This window comes from Pseudorasbora parva, chromosome 12, assembly GCF_024679245.1.
Source record: "Pseudorasbora parva isolate DD20220531a chromosome 12, ASM2467924v1, whole genome shotgun sequence".
Classification (NCBI taxonomy): Eukaryota; Metazoa; Chordata; class Actinopteri; order Cypriniformes; family Gobionidae; genus Pseudorasbora; species Pseudorasbora parva.
In genome coordinates this window covers 17,473,106-17,492,638 of record NC_090183.1, presented here as the reverse complement: position 1 = coordinate 17,492,638, position 19,533 = coordinate 17,473,106, and the positions used below count along the sequence as shown (strand labels likewise).

General features: G+C 39.2%; 1 protein-coding gene across 1 annotated transcript in view; it reads right to left on the bottom strand.

Moving 5' to 3' along the window:
* prkcaa (protein kinase C, alpha, a) overlaps positions 1-19,533 on the bottom strand; it is a 173,930-nt gene that overhangs the window by 20,801 nt on the left and 133,596 nt on the right. Inside the window, exon 14 of the mRNA XM_067459379.1 lies at positions 3,959-4,039. Coding sequence (XP_067315480.1) covers positions 3,959-4,039 — 81 coding nt within the window. The remainder of the gene's footprint in view (positions 1-3,958; positions 4,040-19,533) is intronic.

Genomic DNA, 19,533 nt, shown 5'->3' with positions numbered 1-19,533 from the left:
GAAAAAGGCTGTTGAAAAGTGGATCTGACAGAGCACTAAAACACACTTGTAGCAATCAGCAGTAAGGGGCGTATACACTCATGATGGGGAGGAGAGAGAGCTCAGTGCACAAGAAAGAACAACTATAAAAAGAGAGAGAAAATACAATAGAGAAAAAGGACAGGGGAATATAACTTTAAATAGAAGGGTTACGATCAGGCAAAAGGTAGCATCCGCATTAATATCAGCGCTCTCCAGCAATGCTGGAGAGACCTTTATGTAAGGTTGGTCGAGTTGGTCTCTTGACACTGCGTCACCAATAGGTGTTGCTATAGGTTATCCCTCCTTCCTCGAATCACATGAAGCTTTACAAAATCAGTGAAAATCCACCCGCCAATGGCGTTCAAGCGCTAGAAATAGACGTGGACTCTTGCATTTTAGGGCGGTGCTGAATGCCACTGCCTCAGAATCTTTTATTTCAGCTCCAAGAAGCCATCTACAGCCGGGGGACGGTGCCCCAATGTCTCCTCCCTGGCAATATCCTCGCAGAAGTGCTGTGAACCGAGCGCGAGATTGCAGCTAAGGTTCTAAGCATAGACCCTTGTTCTACTATACAGGCTAAGCAACCCTATCTAGAGTGCATGTCCATGTACAAAGCACAATCCCTTCAACTCCTCACTCACACGATATATAAAGCCCCCGTCTCAGTGCAGCAGTCTGTCGTGTACAGGAGACAAATTCCCGGCGCTCACATGATATAAACAGCCCATCTCAGTGCAGCGATCGTGTCCAAAAGAAAAATTCCTGCCACTTACATGATACAAAAAGCCCGTCTCAGTGCAGTGGTCAACCGTGGACAGCAGACAAAAACCTCTGATAAACAGATGCTCTGCACTGGAAAGAGCTTGCTCTTTTCCCAGTTGACCTAAAGCCACAATCGGAGCAGGTGCCTGAGTACCAGGTTCCTGATTCCTTTGTGCACACAATAGATCTCGAGAGTGAGCTAGAATCAGCTAGTCATCGGGATAATCGAGAATGTGAATCCCTACTTCCCTTACTGGGGCAAGGTGAGCACCTGCAACTTTGGTGAAGACGTGAGGAGACAGGGACAGCCCCGAAGGGGAGGAAACGGTCTGTGTCGAGGCCAGATCGCTACATGGAAATACACATCCATCAGGTCTATCGCCACAAACCAATGACAAAAGCATGTCAGAATGCACTTATGCCTCAAAATCGTAAATGGGGGCCTGTGTGGGGTCCGATTCAGAACTTGCAAATCTAGGATTGGTCGTAGCTCAATGCCTTTTTTGGCATAATGAAGTAAGGGCTGCAGAAACTTGGCTGGAGGGTCAGGCTTTTTTGTGTCCTTCGCCAATAGAATGACAATTTCCATACGCAGGACAGGGGCGACAAGGCCTGGCACCGGAAACCGGCTGGTGGCGGGTGAAGCTTTGCATCCTCAGAATGCATCACACGGACCTGTGAGGAGTTTGTGAGTGCTGTGGCCAGACATGATGAAGCGAGGGGATTACATGTGACCCATGGAGTGTGGAAGTTGGTCTATCATTGATAATTTAGCTACCGCTGCCACTTGAGCGAGTGAAAACCAAACCAAAAGAAAAGGGAACAGGGAGCGGGGGGAAGGAACAGTGCTATCACTGAGTGGCCCTTCTCATAGGGAGCTTAAACGCCTTCTTCATTATTAGTAGGCTTGCTACGATAGTCGGTGTTGCTGTTGTTACCGGTGTTCAGACTAGTGTTGTCAAAAGTACCGACCATGATACCAAATCGGTACTGAAATGTTTAAAATGTGACGCTTTGAGCGCTGCTGAGCTGTGCCTGTGATTGGCTATAATGATCAACGCACAGCAGCGGTTTGAAAGAACACGGAAGTGTTTGAAAATGTTTTGAAAGCGGGAGCAGGAGCGTGTTTTGAAAGCGGAAGCACAAGCAGGCGTCGACCAGCGACCGGTAGGCTGATAGACACCTGCATTCAAACGCTCCGTGTCTATCTGTGTAAGCTCTCTGTGAAAAGCGCCATTGATGTATTTTTACAACATGTTTGTGAAGCGCAGAAAAGCGCCTATTAAAGTGAGTTTGTCATTACGGTGGTGTTGTGTTTTTCATTAAAGGGTTACTTCAGCGATTAGCATATGGCTTTGTATCAGTAGAAACCCTGGAGAATATTCAAATTATTGTGCTTTCCCCCCTCATATCTCCCTGAGACAAGAGATTTATGCATTTTATTTCTGGAAAAATTCCTCCTATGATGCAAAATGACGATTTTTGCATCATAGGAGGAATGTTTGCCCAGAGGCTAAAGACTACAGCCAGCAGAGGGAGCTATTTCCGCATGTTTTGAATCTGCGCATGGGGGATGGGAGATTACACTCAGCTGGCAGGGAGAAGTCAGCTTGCAGACAGGATCATTTAAACGGAGCTATGGTGAGCAATGTAAGTCTTTTAACTTCTCAAATTCATTTCTATGAAAGTTAAGCTTGCAAAGGCATGAACTGAAACGCGTGCCAGACTGAACTCGCGTTGTGAATGTATGCCGCGAATGTAGTCGCGATTACCTCAGCTCTCATCACTGGTGCAGTCAGTGCTCAGTGCTGTGATACTCGCGCGGTGACTCACTCATTATATTGAACAGACACGTTCAGTTTTTAATTGTAGTGTCTTCTCTAACTCAGTCACAGTAATGAAGTTGGTGGTGTTGGGAATGGCCTCACAGGGCAGCGAAGCATTCTGGGAATTGTAGTCTTTCATCCCCATGGGACAAAAATACATTTTCTGTCTTTTCTCAGTCTAGAAGACACCAAATTCAAAAATAATTTCACATTTCTACTGCATTGATGACCCAGTTTAAATACAGATTCATCTTCCCAGCGCTGAAGTACCCCTTTAAGTATAATAGGCTAATGGACCCACAATTCAAGCAAACCGCCCCTGAATTGGCTTTAATTCAAAACCGAAACTAAAATGCACACAGCCTCGCAGAGGCCGCACTTATGGAGGAACTGTCATCCATCCACGGCCTCAAGGAGAGCGCATTTATGGACGACCTGTCATTCACGGTGTGTGCGCTGGTGCGATTTCAGTTCATTGCTATGGAAGCTTAACTTTCATAGGAATTCATTGAAAGCTCTCGCTTTGCTCTGCTCCGTTATTATTGCCCGAGCGGCCGTGTGTATGTTACTTTCGGTTACATAGAATTAGTGATTTAAAAGCCCAGTTGGTGATACCGGTATTACCGGTGTTGTCACACATTGATTAACTGGTAGGAGCATTTCCACAACATCACATCCCTAGTTATTAATGGTTATCTGACTAGTGAGCTACATTGCTTTTCTGTGGGCCGAGAGCCTGCGATGTGACTTTCGTCACTTTAAGAGCAATGTCAGTCATCAATCCTGGCTCAGAACTATCCTTGCACAGTTGTTTGAGTTGTTTGATGTGTGACAGCTCATTTTATACCTATATGAATGGGGGAGTAGTGCACACAAATTCCACTCTCCAATTCTCATTGGCCTTTTCTAAAGTAATAGAGGTGTTTGGGGCTCCCAAGTGTGACCCCCCCCCAGTGTCAGCATTTCGACAACACGTCAAAGTGATTGACAGATAGGGAACTTTAAATTGCCACTAATAATAGAGAATAATACAATAAAGAACCTTAGATATATACTGTATTATGATGAGTTATCTTCATATGAGTTATCTAGTTGACTTCATGATATGGACTAAAAACAGACTGTGCATGATAAAACTCTCTGATTACAGTAACAGGTGTCAATATTATATATTTCTGACAACAAAGTTTTAGCACATGTTAATTATTTCTGTTATATTCTTTTAAATCTATCCAAACACATAGACTTCCATAGACTATATTACAACAGAGCAAACAATGGTATCATAAAACAGTTATAAGTAACAGTTTTCAATGTAAAATTTGATGGTTATAAACTTCTGAACTCACTTGTCCCGCCAGCATCTCGTACAGCAGGACTCCATAAGCCCACCAGTCCACAGAACGGCCATACGGCTGATAGGCTATTATCTGAAAACAGACAGCATAAAAAGATTACAGAAAAGACTACAGGTTAATATTAAAGATCAGCATACAATCAACAAATGTGTTAAATGTAATCACATTACTGTTTCAGAAAATCAGCTTTCCAATATTCCCCTTCCCATAATCACACATCTCCACTAAAAATAAGTTGTTTTTTTTTGTCTTGTGATCCAGTCCAAATATGTAAATACGAAAACAAAATGAATTCATCAGATCAGCAAAGCTGTAAGATATTTTGGTTGAAGAACTTTAAATGATTAAATTATATCACCTTGGTGTATATTACTATAGTGAAATGATACCACTGTTAATGTTTCACAGCACTGCAATAATTCTTGATATTAGAGAAATAAATATTTAGGGGTACAATTCTTTAAGCATGAAAGCAGACCCGGATACAAAACATAACCTAACATGCTCTTTTATTTAATAAACCAAGGAATATGCAGTTGAACTTAGTTGGGTGCGGGTATGGGAGAGCATGTGTAGGAGTAAATGATCAATAATGAAAACACACCTTTTGCCATATCCCAGAATTTCACACAGCGTATTAACATGCAGTCAGCTTTCTTGGCTGATGCAGTTCATAGCACATTCAGTGCATGTGTTTGTATGTGGCATCACACTAACACTATGTGACAGTTCTAGATCATAGCTGTAGCTGCTCAAGGTTTTGTTTATAGCTTTAGTGGCTTTTTTTTTGCATGTTAGTATAGAGCTGAGCTCAGGGAATGGATTTAAACTCCAAACATTCCTTCCTCTTGAACTTAACAAGGATCTATTTATTATGGTATTTAACTTTATTAATTAACATGAACTAAGATTTATACATTTTGTAGGTTAAAGGTTAAATTCAACATTTAATAATAATACAAAAATTTGATTATTATTATTATTATAATTTTTGTATTATTATTAAATGTTGAATTTAACCTTCTACAAAATGTATAAATCTTAGTTCATGTTATCTGGTAGCATTAGTTAATGAACAATTGCATTTTTATTAACTAACACTGACAAAGATAAATAAATGTTATGAAGAAATATATTGCTCACTGTTATTATGTTAGCTAATGCAATAACTAATTTCAACAAATGAGAAATTATTGTAAAGTATTACCATAAAATTTTTGCAATGTATTTTTGAGAAACAGGCCAAACTGTAATTAGCTTGTTTTGAAAACAATAACAGTCAACAATCAACTCAATAAGATCAAAAAAATATTATATCGAGAATTAACTTATGGCAATATTACTTTTAAAGTCATTATATTTTAATAGTTATTAATAATTTATGATAATAAAGTCATTAGCAAATCAGTTTTTTATTAGTGTGATTTATTTTTTCTTCTTGCATGGCATTAAAACACTGTCATATATGGAAAAAGAGACCATATGCACACAAACATAAATACACACCATCAGTTTAGTGTCATTTCTCCTGGTATAAACATAAATCAGAGTTCTATTTTTGTAGATTTAAAAACAAAATGTGTGCATGTCTTTGTGTGTATGTTAGTGACCGTTTGTCCTCCAGTCTTTTGTTCAGAGCATTCTCTCTCTCTCTCTCTCTCTCTCTCTCTCTCTCTCTCTCTCTCTCTCTGACCTACATATTATGCAGTGGTAATGCATGTTATCTGGGAACATGTAGCTGCATGTTAACTTGAGTGTAAAGTCTATGTCAAAGGTAGAACCGCAGTAACACACATGGCTAACCATACATTTATATATATATATATATATATATATATATATATATATATATATATATATATATATATATATATATATATATATATATATATATATATATATATATATATATATAAAACAAATTTTCAAGCACGTTTTATGATTTTATGATATTAATGGATGCCAGTTGTTTATTTACAGTGCTCAGCGTAAATGAGTACACCCCCTTTGAAAAGTCAAATTTTTACCAATATCTTAAAGGGTTACTTCAGCGATTAGCATATGGCTTTGTATCAGTAGAAACCCTGGAGAATATTCAAATTATTGTGCTTTCCCCCCTCATATCTCCCTGAGACAAGAGATTTATGCATTTTATTTCTGGAAAAATTCCTCCTATGATGCAAAATGACGATTTTTGCATCATAGGAGGAATGTTTGCCCAGAGGCTAAAGACTACAGCCAGCAGAGGGAGCCATTTCCGCATGTTTTGAATCTGCGCATGGGGGATGGGAGATTACACTCAGCTGGCAGGGAGAGCTCAGCTTGCAGACAGGATCATTTAAACGGAGCTATGGTGAGCAATGTAAGTCTTTTAACTTCTCAAATTAATTTCTATGAAAGTTAAGCTTGCAAAGGCATGAACTGAAACGCGTGCCAGACTGAACTCGCGTTGTGAATGTATGCCGCGAGTGTAGTCGCGATTACCTCAGCTCTCATCACTCGTGCAGTTAGTGCTCAGTGCTGTGATACTCGCGCGGTGACTCACTCATTATATTGAACACACACGTTCAGTTTTTAATTGTAGTGTCTTCTCCAACTCAGTCTCTGTAATCAAGTTGGTGGCGTTGGGAATGGCACAGGGCAGCGAAGCATTCTGGGCATTGTAGTCTTTCATCCCCATGGGACAAAAATACATTTTCTGTCTTTTCTCAGTCTAGAAGACACCAAATTCAAAAATAATTTCACATTTCTACTGCATTGATGACCCAGTTTAAATACAGATTCATCTTCCCAGCGCTGAAGTACCCCTTTAATGAACACAACAATGATTTCCAAAATGTTACAAGACTAAGTTTCATATAACACCTGTTTAAATTATAACATGGAAATAAGGTTAATAATATAACTTAAATTACACATGTTTGAGTTTAACTCAAATTAGGGTCATGCAAAAAAGAGCACACCCCACTACTAAAACTACATCTAGTACTTTGTATGGTCTCCATGATTTTTAATGACAGCACCAAGTCTTCTAGGCATTGAAAGAAACAGGTTGCCGGCATTTTGCAACATCTATCTTTGGATGCTGGACGGAGAGTGATGCTCAACTTGTCTCTTCAGAATTCCCCAGATGTGTTTGATGTGGTTCAGATCAGGAGACATACTTGGTCACTGAATCACTTTCACCCTGTTCTTCTTCAGAAATCCAACAGTGGCCTTAGATGTGTGTTTAGGATCATTGTCATGTTGGAAAAGTGCACAACGACCAAGAACACTGAGCATCTTCTCTTTCAGTATAGAGCATTGCACCTGTGAATTCATGATGCCATTAAAGAAATGCAGCTCCCAGACACCATGCAGCACTCATGCAGCCCCACATAAGGACTCTGTCACCATGTTTCACTGTAGCAACCATGCATTTATCTTTGTATTCCTCTTTGCGACGCCATACGGTTTTGAAGCCATCAGTTCCAAACACATTTATCATGGTCTCATTATTCCAGAGTATAGAGTACCAGTAGTCTTCATGAAAGAGTCTTCTTTTGTCAGCATGGGCCCTGGCAAACTCTAGGCGGGCTTTTTTTGTGCCTGGGCTTTAGGAGAGGATTCTATTGTGGATGGCACCCATGCATGTCATTCCTCTGCAGTGTATACCATATTATGTCACGAAAAATAGTCACCCCAGTTTGGCTTTTTTTACTTTAGATAACTGCATGCTGATTTTCTTCAACCTTTCTCATCAGACGCTCCTGCTGAGGTGTTAACTTCCGTGGATGGCTTGGACATCTCTGTGAGATGGTTGCAGGTCCATCTTTTTGTTACATTTTTGTACCACTTTTGCTACAGTATTCTGATTGATAAGTAAAGCTTTGCTGACTTCTAGTAGCCTTTACCTTCCTGGTGTAAAGAAATGATTTTCTTTCTCAGGTCTTATGACATTTCTATTTCATGTGGTGCCATTACTGACAGCATTAAATGGGAAAGGGAATTACACATCAAAATTACACATTTCCACCCTTTTTATATTCTATTCCACAAATTAGCCACTTTTAGATATTGAAAAAGAAAATTATAAAATTTATTTCCTGACTTATTTTGTAAAATATCCTAATATAAACCACATTTTTATTTTCTAGATTTTGTATTAAAACCCTTCTTTCGGTCTCATATTTTTGACAGTATAACATAACACGTTCCACTGTTTCTTCTTGCCCACAAAATCCACACTTTCCTGTATCATGTTTATTAATTTTATAAAGTGTACAATTTAGACTTGTGTCCAAATCTCATCCTTGATATTATCATCTCATCTTTCCTATGTTTCCCTGCACTTCTCATCTCTCCTACTTTACTTTGAATCCTGTAAAACCATCGACCTTTCTTCTCCTGATCCCATTATTTTTGCCACCTTTTCTTCAAACTTTTCTTAAGAATACTCTTGATTTCATTCTTACTCAAATTAACTGATAAACTAATGTCTTTGTTTTTAATGGCTTCCTTTGCTTCCTTGTCTGCCATTTAATTTCCTTGGAAACCAATATGAGCCAGAACTAATTAAAAAAAAAACCAGTGTGAGACCCGGGGTGAGTTTCAACGCCGGGGTTTATCCTGAGTTTAGGAGTTTAGCTGTGACATCAGTAGTGAACGGCCAATCACATGCTGTGGATCAGTGGAACTGAGAGTCACTTCTCGCGAGAAAAGCTGCAAGATTAATTTCTCTCTTCTGCAGATTATTACATGATTGAAAAATATTACGAATTTAAACACATTTAAAATGATCCATGCGGAATTGATTAAGGGAATAATAATTACATAAATTATATCTAAATCATTCAAAATGATTTCTTAAATAATATGAATTGTTTATTTGTTAATTTAATAATATTTGTTAATTATTCTTGTTTAAATTATAAATAAGCATGGCTAAAATTCAGACACTTTAGTCTTTAAAAAAACATTTTCTATGTAGTGAGCTTTCATTTGGAGTAGAAACAGGGAGAGGGACTTTATTGCATCAGCGGTGTGTCACTTTGCTCTCAGCTGATTTCAGTTTGAGATCTCTTATCCAGAACATAACCTGCCCTGGAGCAGGTTAGCCATTGAGTGCAAGTTACTATGGAGATGAACACTGCTAAAAGCCAAACTCCTTTAAATGGTACGTAAAACCCAGGATTGGCACAAGCTTAGTTTGTGGCCTATACCATTAAGCTGGTTTAGCTGGCTAGCCAGATAAACCGGCTTTATGGTATAGGCCCCTGGTTTGGTAAATTTGTTCTAGACCTATCAGAGGAGGATACCAAGTAGTTTACACACAATACTTAAGACTTTCCTAAGAAAATTATTTTGTTCCAATGTGACATTTCCAAATCCATAGGTGATGCAAAAGGTCAAAACACTTTTGATTAAAAAAATTATATGAATTACACTGTAAGGATGACTATAAAAACTATATATTCTGATTGACTGTCAATGTTTTTGTGTTTATCAGCTGCATTTAAAAAAAAAAAAGTGATTCCAACTCTATCCTTCATCTGTGCTGCTATACTAATAGTTGTGGTGTGGACTCTGCCATTCTTTACATTTATAATGATTTTTAAAACGATATCTGTATTATAATAGTTATTTTCGCTGGTCTTAACCGATGTTAATTGCACTGAATTTTCGCACTGAAAATTCGTATTGGTGTCAACCGGTTGTTTAGGTTGGGAGGGTTTGTTTAGTAGAAATAAAGAGGGTCTGCTTTTGTGTGTTTGGAGAAGTCTAATGTTAAAAAAAACTCCTTGTGGCTGTTTTTATGGAATGACTTTTAAAGATTTACTTCAGGAGACAACTCTGCCTCCCACTGTCATGCCAATACGGTCTGAGTATGTGGAGTAGGTAAAAAACAGAGGGACAGAGAGAAAAAAATATACTGTGACTGTGTGTCTGGGGTTGTCACAGAAGATAAAGGTCATCCATATGAAGTGTGGAAGTGCCACAGAAAACTTGCACTGTAAAAGAGCTTATTTGAAAGGCAAAGCGAGGGCCTGATCAGGGAAATAAAGTTAAGAAGAACTTTAGTTCTGGTAAACCAGGAAAATGGGACAGTCTCACACTGGTTTTGAATATGAAAAGATCAGTACTAAGAAAAAAAAGATGAAAGAATGCACTGGAAATGCAGTGGCAACCAACATTACTGTTAAAGTGTTATCAAATTATCTACAGTATTGTCTTCTGTCTATCAGAATAATTAATTAAAGTGTCACTGACTTCATGATCAGATGTAGGCAGTGCCCTTATTTGCACATATATTTAATATGAAGATGATGTGATTGAATGTGAACATCCATGTTTTGAGCACTAAGGTATATGAAAAATGTCCATACAAACTTGAATGCTTATTCTTTTAGTGTTTTCAGTTGAACATATGTTAACTGAATATATCTGTTCACATCTCAAAAAAAAAATTCGAGTTATTAACTATTGCTATATGCTGTTAACGTCAATAGCAATGCTTTTCATATATATATATATATATATATATATATATATATATATATTTTTTTTTTAAATTTGTACATAAATGTTATAACGCTATACTTTGTTATATAATCTTGCCATTCAAGAAAACTAATTTCTAATTCAATGTCAGAAGGAGCGGCAGCAAATTTGACATTGTCCTTTTTTCTGACCAACGCAATCAATCTCTATGGAGCCAGAATAGCCTCAAATATAATACATCTACAAAACAAAATTCATAAATGCATAGCACAATTCACATTTATAAAATCGGATTTGTAAATTCAAAACACGATTCATAAATGCACAAGTTAAAAGCATAAATATTTCCCCAAATGCTCACACAAATGCATCTTACCTAAATAAATGTAAAATCTTTAGACAAATATGTATATATCAAGTTCTTGAATTAATTTCCATCACACAATTATGAAAGATGTTGCATGCATTTATGGATCGTTGAATCTGCATTTGCGAATCGTCACACGTGCATGGACTGCATTGCATTTGTGTGTGGGATTTTTGAGACCTTCCTGGCAGGTTAGGATTCGTAAATATCTTTTTTTGGAGGACGTTCTGTTTAGCCAATCGTGGTGAGCTTTTAATCCACCAATCAAAACGCTCCTTAATGATCAGACTCAAGAAGCTCACTCCTGCCCTTGTTCTGTGCATTCTTTCATGATCGGTTGTTTCACGTCCTTTATGTAAAGACATTTTAATGGGTACTCTTTTTTTTAGCACCTATTGCAATTTCTACAAAATTATGATTTATATTGTTCGCACAAAATACAGCTACCCGGTTAGCCTGCGATCAACATGGAAATGGGGCGGCAGCTTTGACAAGCAGCTGCCACTGTTGTTTTCACTTCAGGTAAGTTTAGTCCCTAAAATTACACAGATAACACACCTGTTCCTGACACTTTCTTGCAAGCTTCTGTTAAATATTTACTTTAGAGAAATGGTTTAGTGTCTTCGGAAAAAGTCTGTTAGAGTCTCAACCATTAAGCTAACGTTAAATATAAGAGGTATGTTAGGCTAACGTTAGCCTTGCGCTATTAGGAAGTTTGGGCTCTTAATCACATATTATCTGTAGATAAGAGGTTTTGATAGCTTTGCTGGCAATGTGTCATGAATGGAAGTAATGTTAATCTAATTATTTAACCTAAACGTTTTCACTGTCGGTGACGTGAAACACAAAGCGTGAAAATGGGCTGAAACGATTTCAGACAGGTTTTGATCTTTCATAGTGAACCAGTATTGACAATGTATATCACCATGCATCTGTAAAACCTAAACGTAAATTCTGGTATCTTATGATATTATATTGTATATCCTGTATACATTTTTCCCCCCTGCATTTTCACCTATGCTCTAGTTTATTTATTTCTAATAAACCTGACATTGTATATCACATATTGTTGGCTCTGTAACAAATTGTTTATGTTCCACTGTTTCTTTTTTTCTGCACACTTCACCACAGAGGACAAATGAGCATTGTGAATGAACAAATCTCACGTTATATTTATAACAATTCTTGTTGATGTTTGAATTGTATTTCAGGGTAGTTTGTGAAGACAGATTAACAAGAGATGTTGTGACAACCTGGACAGAAGTCGGTTCCAGATCCACCTTCCAGACCAGACTTCTCTCTCATATGGATTGCTGTCTAATGGTGTATTATATGTCCTCTGCAGAATTAGGTGCATGCAGATATTACTCGGGAACATGACTAAACTTTGTTTGCTATAATACATCTATTTAGTGCACCAGTGAAACATAATTTTCCCCCCACATTTGCTTGTATATCTATATCTTTGTCATAGTATTCTTTCAGTGGTAAAGGGGTTTTCAGATGACAGAAGTCAACGTTAGTCAATACAATGATCTCTATGAAATGAAGCACCAGATTTCCGGTGTTTTCCAAAATCTGTGACCGACCAAATCATGTGACCCTAGTTGGCGCTATATTGAGCAAATCCAACCTACTACTTAACCTATTCCTAATCCTAACCTTATAACTAGGGTCACAGAATTAGCTACTACAACAAAATGAATCTACAGAGCATGACATGCAGGGAAAATAGTAGGCTAGATGTATTAATCGAGGGGACGAATTAGTAAATCGAATTAGTAAATTAGTTTGTCTTGCACGAATTAGTAAATTAGTTTGTCTTGCACGTCGTGTGCGGTGCTCTGTATGGATCAGCATTGAATGGAATGGTTTACTAACCTACTAACTCATTAGAACAGCCCTTGCTGCCACCTACTGGCATAACAATGTAACCTGCTATAAAAGTGATGAAAAACAGCTAAAACACAGACACATTAAAACAACAAATATTATTGATTCAACAATAACAGCCATTATACATTTTACATTTACATTACATATTTAGATTGCAATTTAATTATTATAATAATTGCAGCAAACTAATTATTAACTAATTAATGATTGTAACTATTTCAAATGAGAAAGTACATTTTAATGATGAAATGCATTTTTTTTCTGTTGTAACTTACAACATCTGTGCACTGAAATTGTTTTGTATTTTTCTATTGGTTAATGTTATTATATTTAAATTTGCCTGTCATTGCATCATTTGCATGTGCTGTACTTTATTTGTACTATTTTGGCGTATTTTTATTTATCGGTATAGAATTTTTACTTATTCACCATTCACTTTTCTTTGGTTCAAAAAAGTAAATGGTGAATGTAAAGTAAATGGTGAATAAGGAAGATTATTATGCTTAATATTTCTATATGAGGTTAACATTAACACCTCCCTTTGTGTTCAGCAGAGAAAATTAGGTCATACAGGTTTAGATTAGGAATAACCCAAGGATGATTCTTTTTTTGTGAACTCTGTAATATTGCTTTTTATATTTTGTGAATAAATACAATTCGTGACTAAATTTGTGTAAAGTATAAATTATTAGGACTACATATCTAAATGCAGTTTAAAGGGGGGGTGAAATGCTGTTTCATGCATACTGATCTTTTTACACTGTTAAAGACATGGAATCCCATACTAAACATGGACAAAGTTTCAAAAGTTAAGGTGGACGTTTGATGGGAGTATTTCTTTGTCAAAAATACTACTTCAGGTTAGTCATAAGTTTCGGCAAGTTTTTTGCGATCATGCGTCCCCTTTGACGTTAATGGGGGCGGAATTTCCTTGTATGGGCCTTACGGACAATTCTACCGGAAGCATGTGAGAGAGAGAGAGGGAGAGAGAGAGAGGGAGAGAGCGAAAGCAACAGGCTATGCCCATCAAAGCGCTCGTAGGCTGCGCTGGACAGGTAATGTGCACAATTAAAGGGGGGGTGAAACACTCAGTTTCAGTCAGTGTCATGTCAATCTTGAGTACCTATAGAGTAGCATTGCATCCTGCATATCTCCGAAAAGTCTTTATTTTTTTTATAATTATATAAGAAAGATGCGCTGTTCCGAGTCTTTCCGAAAAAAGCCGAGCGGGTGGGGGCGTGTCGTGTGAGCGGAGCTAAATAATGACGTGTGCTCGCTGCTGCTATTGTGTTGAGTGCGTCGTAAAGCTGTCATCCCTAACAGCGGGGAAAAAACTTTATTCAAAATAAAAATAGCCTATGGCTTTTAATCAGATACAGCCATACATCTATGATCCGGAATCAGACCCAGAGGCTGCAGTTGAACAGGAGCAGCAGCAAAAACGACTAGAGCAGGACGTCTCTATGTGGTACGATATACACTAACTATATAATATGCTTAGCGGCTTGTGTTATTTACATATTTATACTTGAATTATATCGTCGTATTTTTGTCTTTGAAGGTGTACATGTGGGAAGTGCAGTTGTGCACGTGTGTTTGTGTGTTTACGCGTGGTTTGTGTAGACAGGTTAAGTTAGTGTTTACATAGATAGACACGGAATAGTAGCGCATTTGAATGAAGAAGCGTGCTTATTTAGTTCAACATATTTCCCCCCTCTTTGTGTATTGTTGAGTGCTTTTACAATACACAAACATAAAGTTACACATATAGTGGCCAGCTAAACAAATGTACACGCACTACACATCGCATGCTCCATTGATCAATTTCTATATATAGTAATATATATAGTAACTATACGTGATCATGTTTGGGCTACTTGATGAGCATAGACACAGACATTTGAAGCAGTCTAACTCACCGCCCGCGGTTCTAACGTTGGGACTGCTCCATCCTTCAGCATTAGGCTATTGGAAAATCCGGCGTCATGCTGGGCCATGTTTATGAAACAGTCGGCACCGAAATGCAGCGAACAGATATAAACATTCGCGCAACTCAGTTGCTGATCCGGAAAAGCAAATTACATCCACTGTTGCCTTACCGCGGGGTTTTGGGGGAATCTGTGCAGGACTGTCTTGGTCTGGCAACCAAAAACGCACTTTTTGATGTCATTGTTAATTGTGCACATTACCTGTGCAGCGCAGCCTACGAGCGCTTTGATGGGCATAGCCTGTTGCTTTCGCTCTCTCCCTCTCTCTCTCTCCCTCTCTCTCTCTCACACGCTTCCGGTAGAATTGTCCGTAAGGCCCATACAAGGAAATTCCGCCCCCACTAACGTCAATGGGGACATGATCGCAAAAAACTTGCCGAAACGTATGACTAACCGGAAGTAGTATTTTTGACAAAGAAATACTCCCATCAAACGTCCACCTTAACTTTTGAAACTTTGTCCATGTTTAGTATGGGATTCCATGTCTTTAACAGTGTAAAAAGATCAGTATGCATGAAACAGCATTTCACCCCCCCTTTAACAATGACATCAAAAAGTGCGTTTTTGGTTGCCAGACCAAGACAGTCCTGCACAGATTCCCCCAAAACCCCGCGGTAAGGCAACAGTGGATGTAATTTGCTTTTCCGGATCAGCAACTGAGTTGCGCGAATGTTTATATCTGTTCGCTGCATTTCGGTGCCGACTGTTTCATAAACAAGGCCCAGCTTGACGCCGGATTTTCCAATCGCCTAATGCTGAAGGATGGAGCAGTCCCAACGTTAGAACCGCGGGCGGTGAGTTAGACTGCTTCAAATGTCTGTGTCTATGCTCATCAAGTAGCCCAAACATGATCACGTATAGTTACTATATATATTACTATATATAGAAATTGATCAATGGAGCATGCGATGTGTAGTGCGTGTACATTTGTTTAGCTGGCCACTATATGTGTAACTTTATGTTTGTGTATTGTAAAAGCACTCAACAATACACAAAGAGGGGGGAAATATGTTGAACTAAATAAGCACGCTTCTTCATTTAAATGCGCTACTATTCCGTGTCTTTCTATGTAAACACTAACTTAACCTGTCTACACAAACCACGCGTAAACACACAAACACACGTGCACAACTGCACTTCCCACATGTACACCTTCAAAGACAAAAATACGACGATATAATTCAAGTATAAATATGTAAATAACACAAGCCGCTAAGCATATTATATAGTTAGTGTATATCGTACCACATACAGACGTCCTGCTCTAGTCGTTTTTGCTGCTGCTCCTGTTCAACTGCAGCCTCTGGGTCTGATTCCGGATCATAGATGTATGGCTGTATCTGATTAAAAGCCATATTTTTATTTTGAATAAAGTTTTTTCCCCGCTGTTAGGGATGACAGCTTTACGACGCACTCGACTCAACTCAACACAATAGCAGCGCGCTGCTGCACACGTCATTATTTAGCTCCGCTCACACGACACGCCCCCACCCGCTCGGCTTTTTTCGGAAAGACTCGGAACAGCGCATCTTTCTTATATAATTATAAAAAAAATAAAGACTTTTCGGAGATATGCAGGATGCAATGCTACTCTTTAGGTACTCAAGATTGACATGACACTGACTGAAACTGAGTGTTTCACCCCCCCTTTAATAAAATAAGCAACAACCAGAGGTCAGCCCTAAAGGTAAGGTGAAATGTAAAAAGTGCTAGTAATAAGATGAATATTCAGATCTACACAAATATTGTAACCTGTGACTTGCCTATGACAAACTATAAAGAGATCTAAAAAGACCACTTAATCTATTTCTCTTACTATACAGTTATAATATTGTTTTATATTGAAGTCATTTTTCAAAGATAACATGAATAAACAGGGTATGCAACTTTGGTGAATAAGACAGCAGGCTAACCGGGTAGCTGTATTTTGTGCGAACAATATAAATCATAATTTTGTAGAAATTGCAATAGTTCTAAAAAAAAGAGTACCCATTAAAATGTCTTTACATTAAGGTCGTGAAACAACCGATCATGAAAGAATGCACAGAACAAGGGCAGGAGTGAGCTTCTTGAGTCTGATCATTAAGGAGCGTTTTGATTGGTGGATTAAAAGCTCACCACGATTGGCTAAACAGAACGTCCTCCAAAAAAAGATATTTACGAATCCTAACCTGCCAGGAAGGTCTCAAAAATCCCACACACAAATGCAATGCAGTCCATGCACGTGTGACGATTCGCAAATGCAGATTCAATGATCCATAAATGCATGCAACATCTTTCATAAATGTGTGATGGAAATTAATTCAAGAACTTGATATATACATATTTGTGTAAAGATTTTACATTTTATTTAGGTAAGATGCATTTGTGTGAGCATTTGGGAAAATATTTATGCTTTTACTTGTGCATTTATGAATCGTGTTTTGAATTTACGAATCAGATTTTACAAATGTGAATTGTGCTATGCATTTATGAATTTTGTTTTGTAAATGTATTATATTTGAGGCTATTCTGGCTCCATAAATCTCCTCTGTTGTATTTTTTTCCTCTATTGTAAAGTTCATAGGAACACTAATAGGAAAAGAAAGAAATCCCAAATAAAGTAAATGATCAGTGTCCCTGTTCTTGTTAGTCAGTTAGTTGTTAGTTTTTAACGATTCTATCTCTTCTTATCGATTACGATTCTCGAACATGTAATCAAACATTTATATAAAACATATTTATTCTGTCTTCTGGCAAAATGTTTTGTTGCAGCTGATTTCATGATCAAAAATAAGCAACTACTTAAACGACTATCTCCTAACCTCATCATCAATGATGAGAGTTTCATATGTGATGAATACAGGGAACTAGTCAGGCTAACAGAGAAGATTTTAGAACTAAGGACACTAATCCAAAGTTTAATTGAGGATAGAAAGAATGCAAGGGCTCTAGATGCTGCTTTGGATGCATCTAAACTAGTGAGCCCTGTACATTTTTTGGTTCCAGTTGCAGAGTCCCCTAAGTTTGTTTGGTCCAGACCAAAAAAATATACATTTAGTCCTGATCCACTTAGCATTCACATTTGAATTTTAACACTGAACCTAAAGATACAGAACCTAAAGGCATAGGGATATGTTCACAACCTGATTGGTCTGCTTTTATTGCATAATTTCACAACGGAACTTACAGAACATCCAAAACAATGCTATGTGATGGGCTAAATAGTCTCTTTGGATGTGCGTAGCCTTCAAATTAAGCAATTTTGACCAGCTGAGAACTCGTGAAGGCTATATAAAATGTGTAAAGGAGTCAAAACAGTGGCAGGAATCCTTCCTTCACACACACAAATGTGAGCTGTGAGGAGACACAGTTCTGCTTGTAACAATCTGTGATGGGTAACATCGTAACTATGATGAGAAAAAACGTCTCGGTTACGTATGTAACCCTCGTTCCCTGAGGAGGAAATGGAGATGTAATGCCAGTAACTGACGAATGGGGGTTTCGCTTAGAAGCCTATCATCTTTGCGATCTAGAAAACGCCCAATGGCAGTGCCAATGCCATGGGCATGCGAGATCTGCATGCGTAACTCTGCCTACCCACGTGGGTAAATAAGGAAGTAGCTGGCATGATCACATTATGTTTATCTGCTGAGGAGCCAAGACTGATCTCTCGGCCGTTCCAGCGGTACAGCGAATGTGACAGAGGGACGTTACATCTCTGTTCCCTCCTCAGGGAACGAGGGTTACATATGTAACCAAAACATTCCCCTTCGTTCAGTCACTCCGAGTAACGACTGACAAATGGGGTCCCAATTTAATCAAGCCACTCGGCTGTCTTCCAGTGCCCTGTGTAAGCGCGAGTGCCCTGACATAAGACTAGTACGGCCGAAGGCCTCCCACTTATCACAGAATTACCAAGGTACACTGGGAGACATATTCCAGGTGGAGATATGCGCCAAGATGCCTACCCGTAGGGAGGACTTAGCAATACACATATGACCCACTAAGGGCAGCATATGCAAGATCACTGGGGTACCAGCCGTAGGTGGATTTTTAACCCCAGCGGTGAGGTTGGTCGCGGCACGCAGCTCATCTCTGAGCCCTGGGTCAGCTCCACCCTCGCGCATGTCACACAGCAACTTGGCCTGGTGGCGGCCTGCCCCGCAGCTCTGTAGGATTTCATCACCATTGAAGATGAGAATCTACAGGCCTTGGAGGGGTGCTTAGGATCGCCATGCCAGGCTGAGGTGCTCTGGGGACACAGTTGCTTGGCCACAGAGCGATGCAACATCGCCACTCAACCGGGGGAATCCCAGTGTACCCTTTAGCCGCCGCCCCATTGAGGGCGGAGAAGGCAGAGGAGGTTGCCGAACGGTCACAGGAAGACAGCGGGGCCCTCCAGGAACGTGCAACCTTCTCATGCACTTCTGGGAAGAAAGGAATTGGAGGCGTCGCAGGACAGGTGTCCAACCAATCATCCAACTACGAGTGCTCAGGTCAGGGCGAAGGGTTCTGTGCAAGCATGGCTGTCAGCTCTAGGTCTGACTCAGGCAATGCTGACACACCCGAGGGCGGCAGCACAGCCAAATCATCATCCTCAGAGGACTCTAGCCCACCTTGAGATGCGGAGATCGACATCTTGTCGTCCTCTGGAGTGCTGAATGAAACCCGCGGGGTCGGCCGAAGCTGAAGCCGAAGCCGCGGGCTCGATTTCAACGTTTGCGGGTACCGGTGCACTAGAGGGGGGTGTGGGTCGAGGCATGAGCGTCGGAGCTTTGTTCCACACAGTCTCCCTCAGGCCACCAGCCAAAGTGCCGCCCCGCATAGAGGTGTCAGATTGGGGTGTGGTAGAG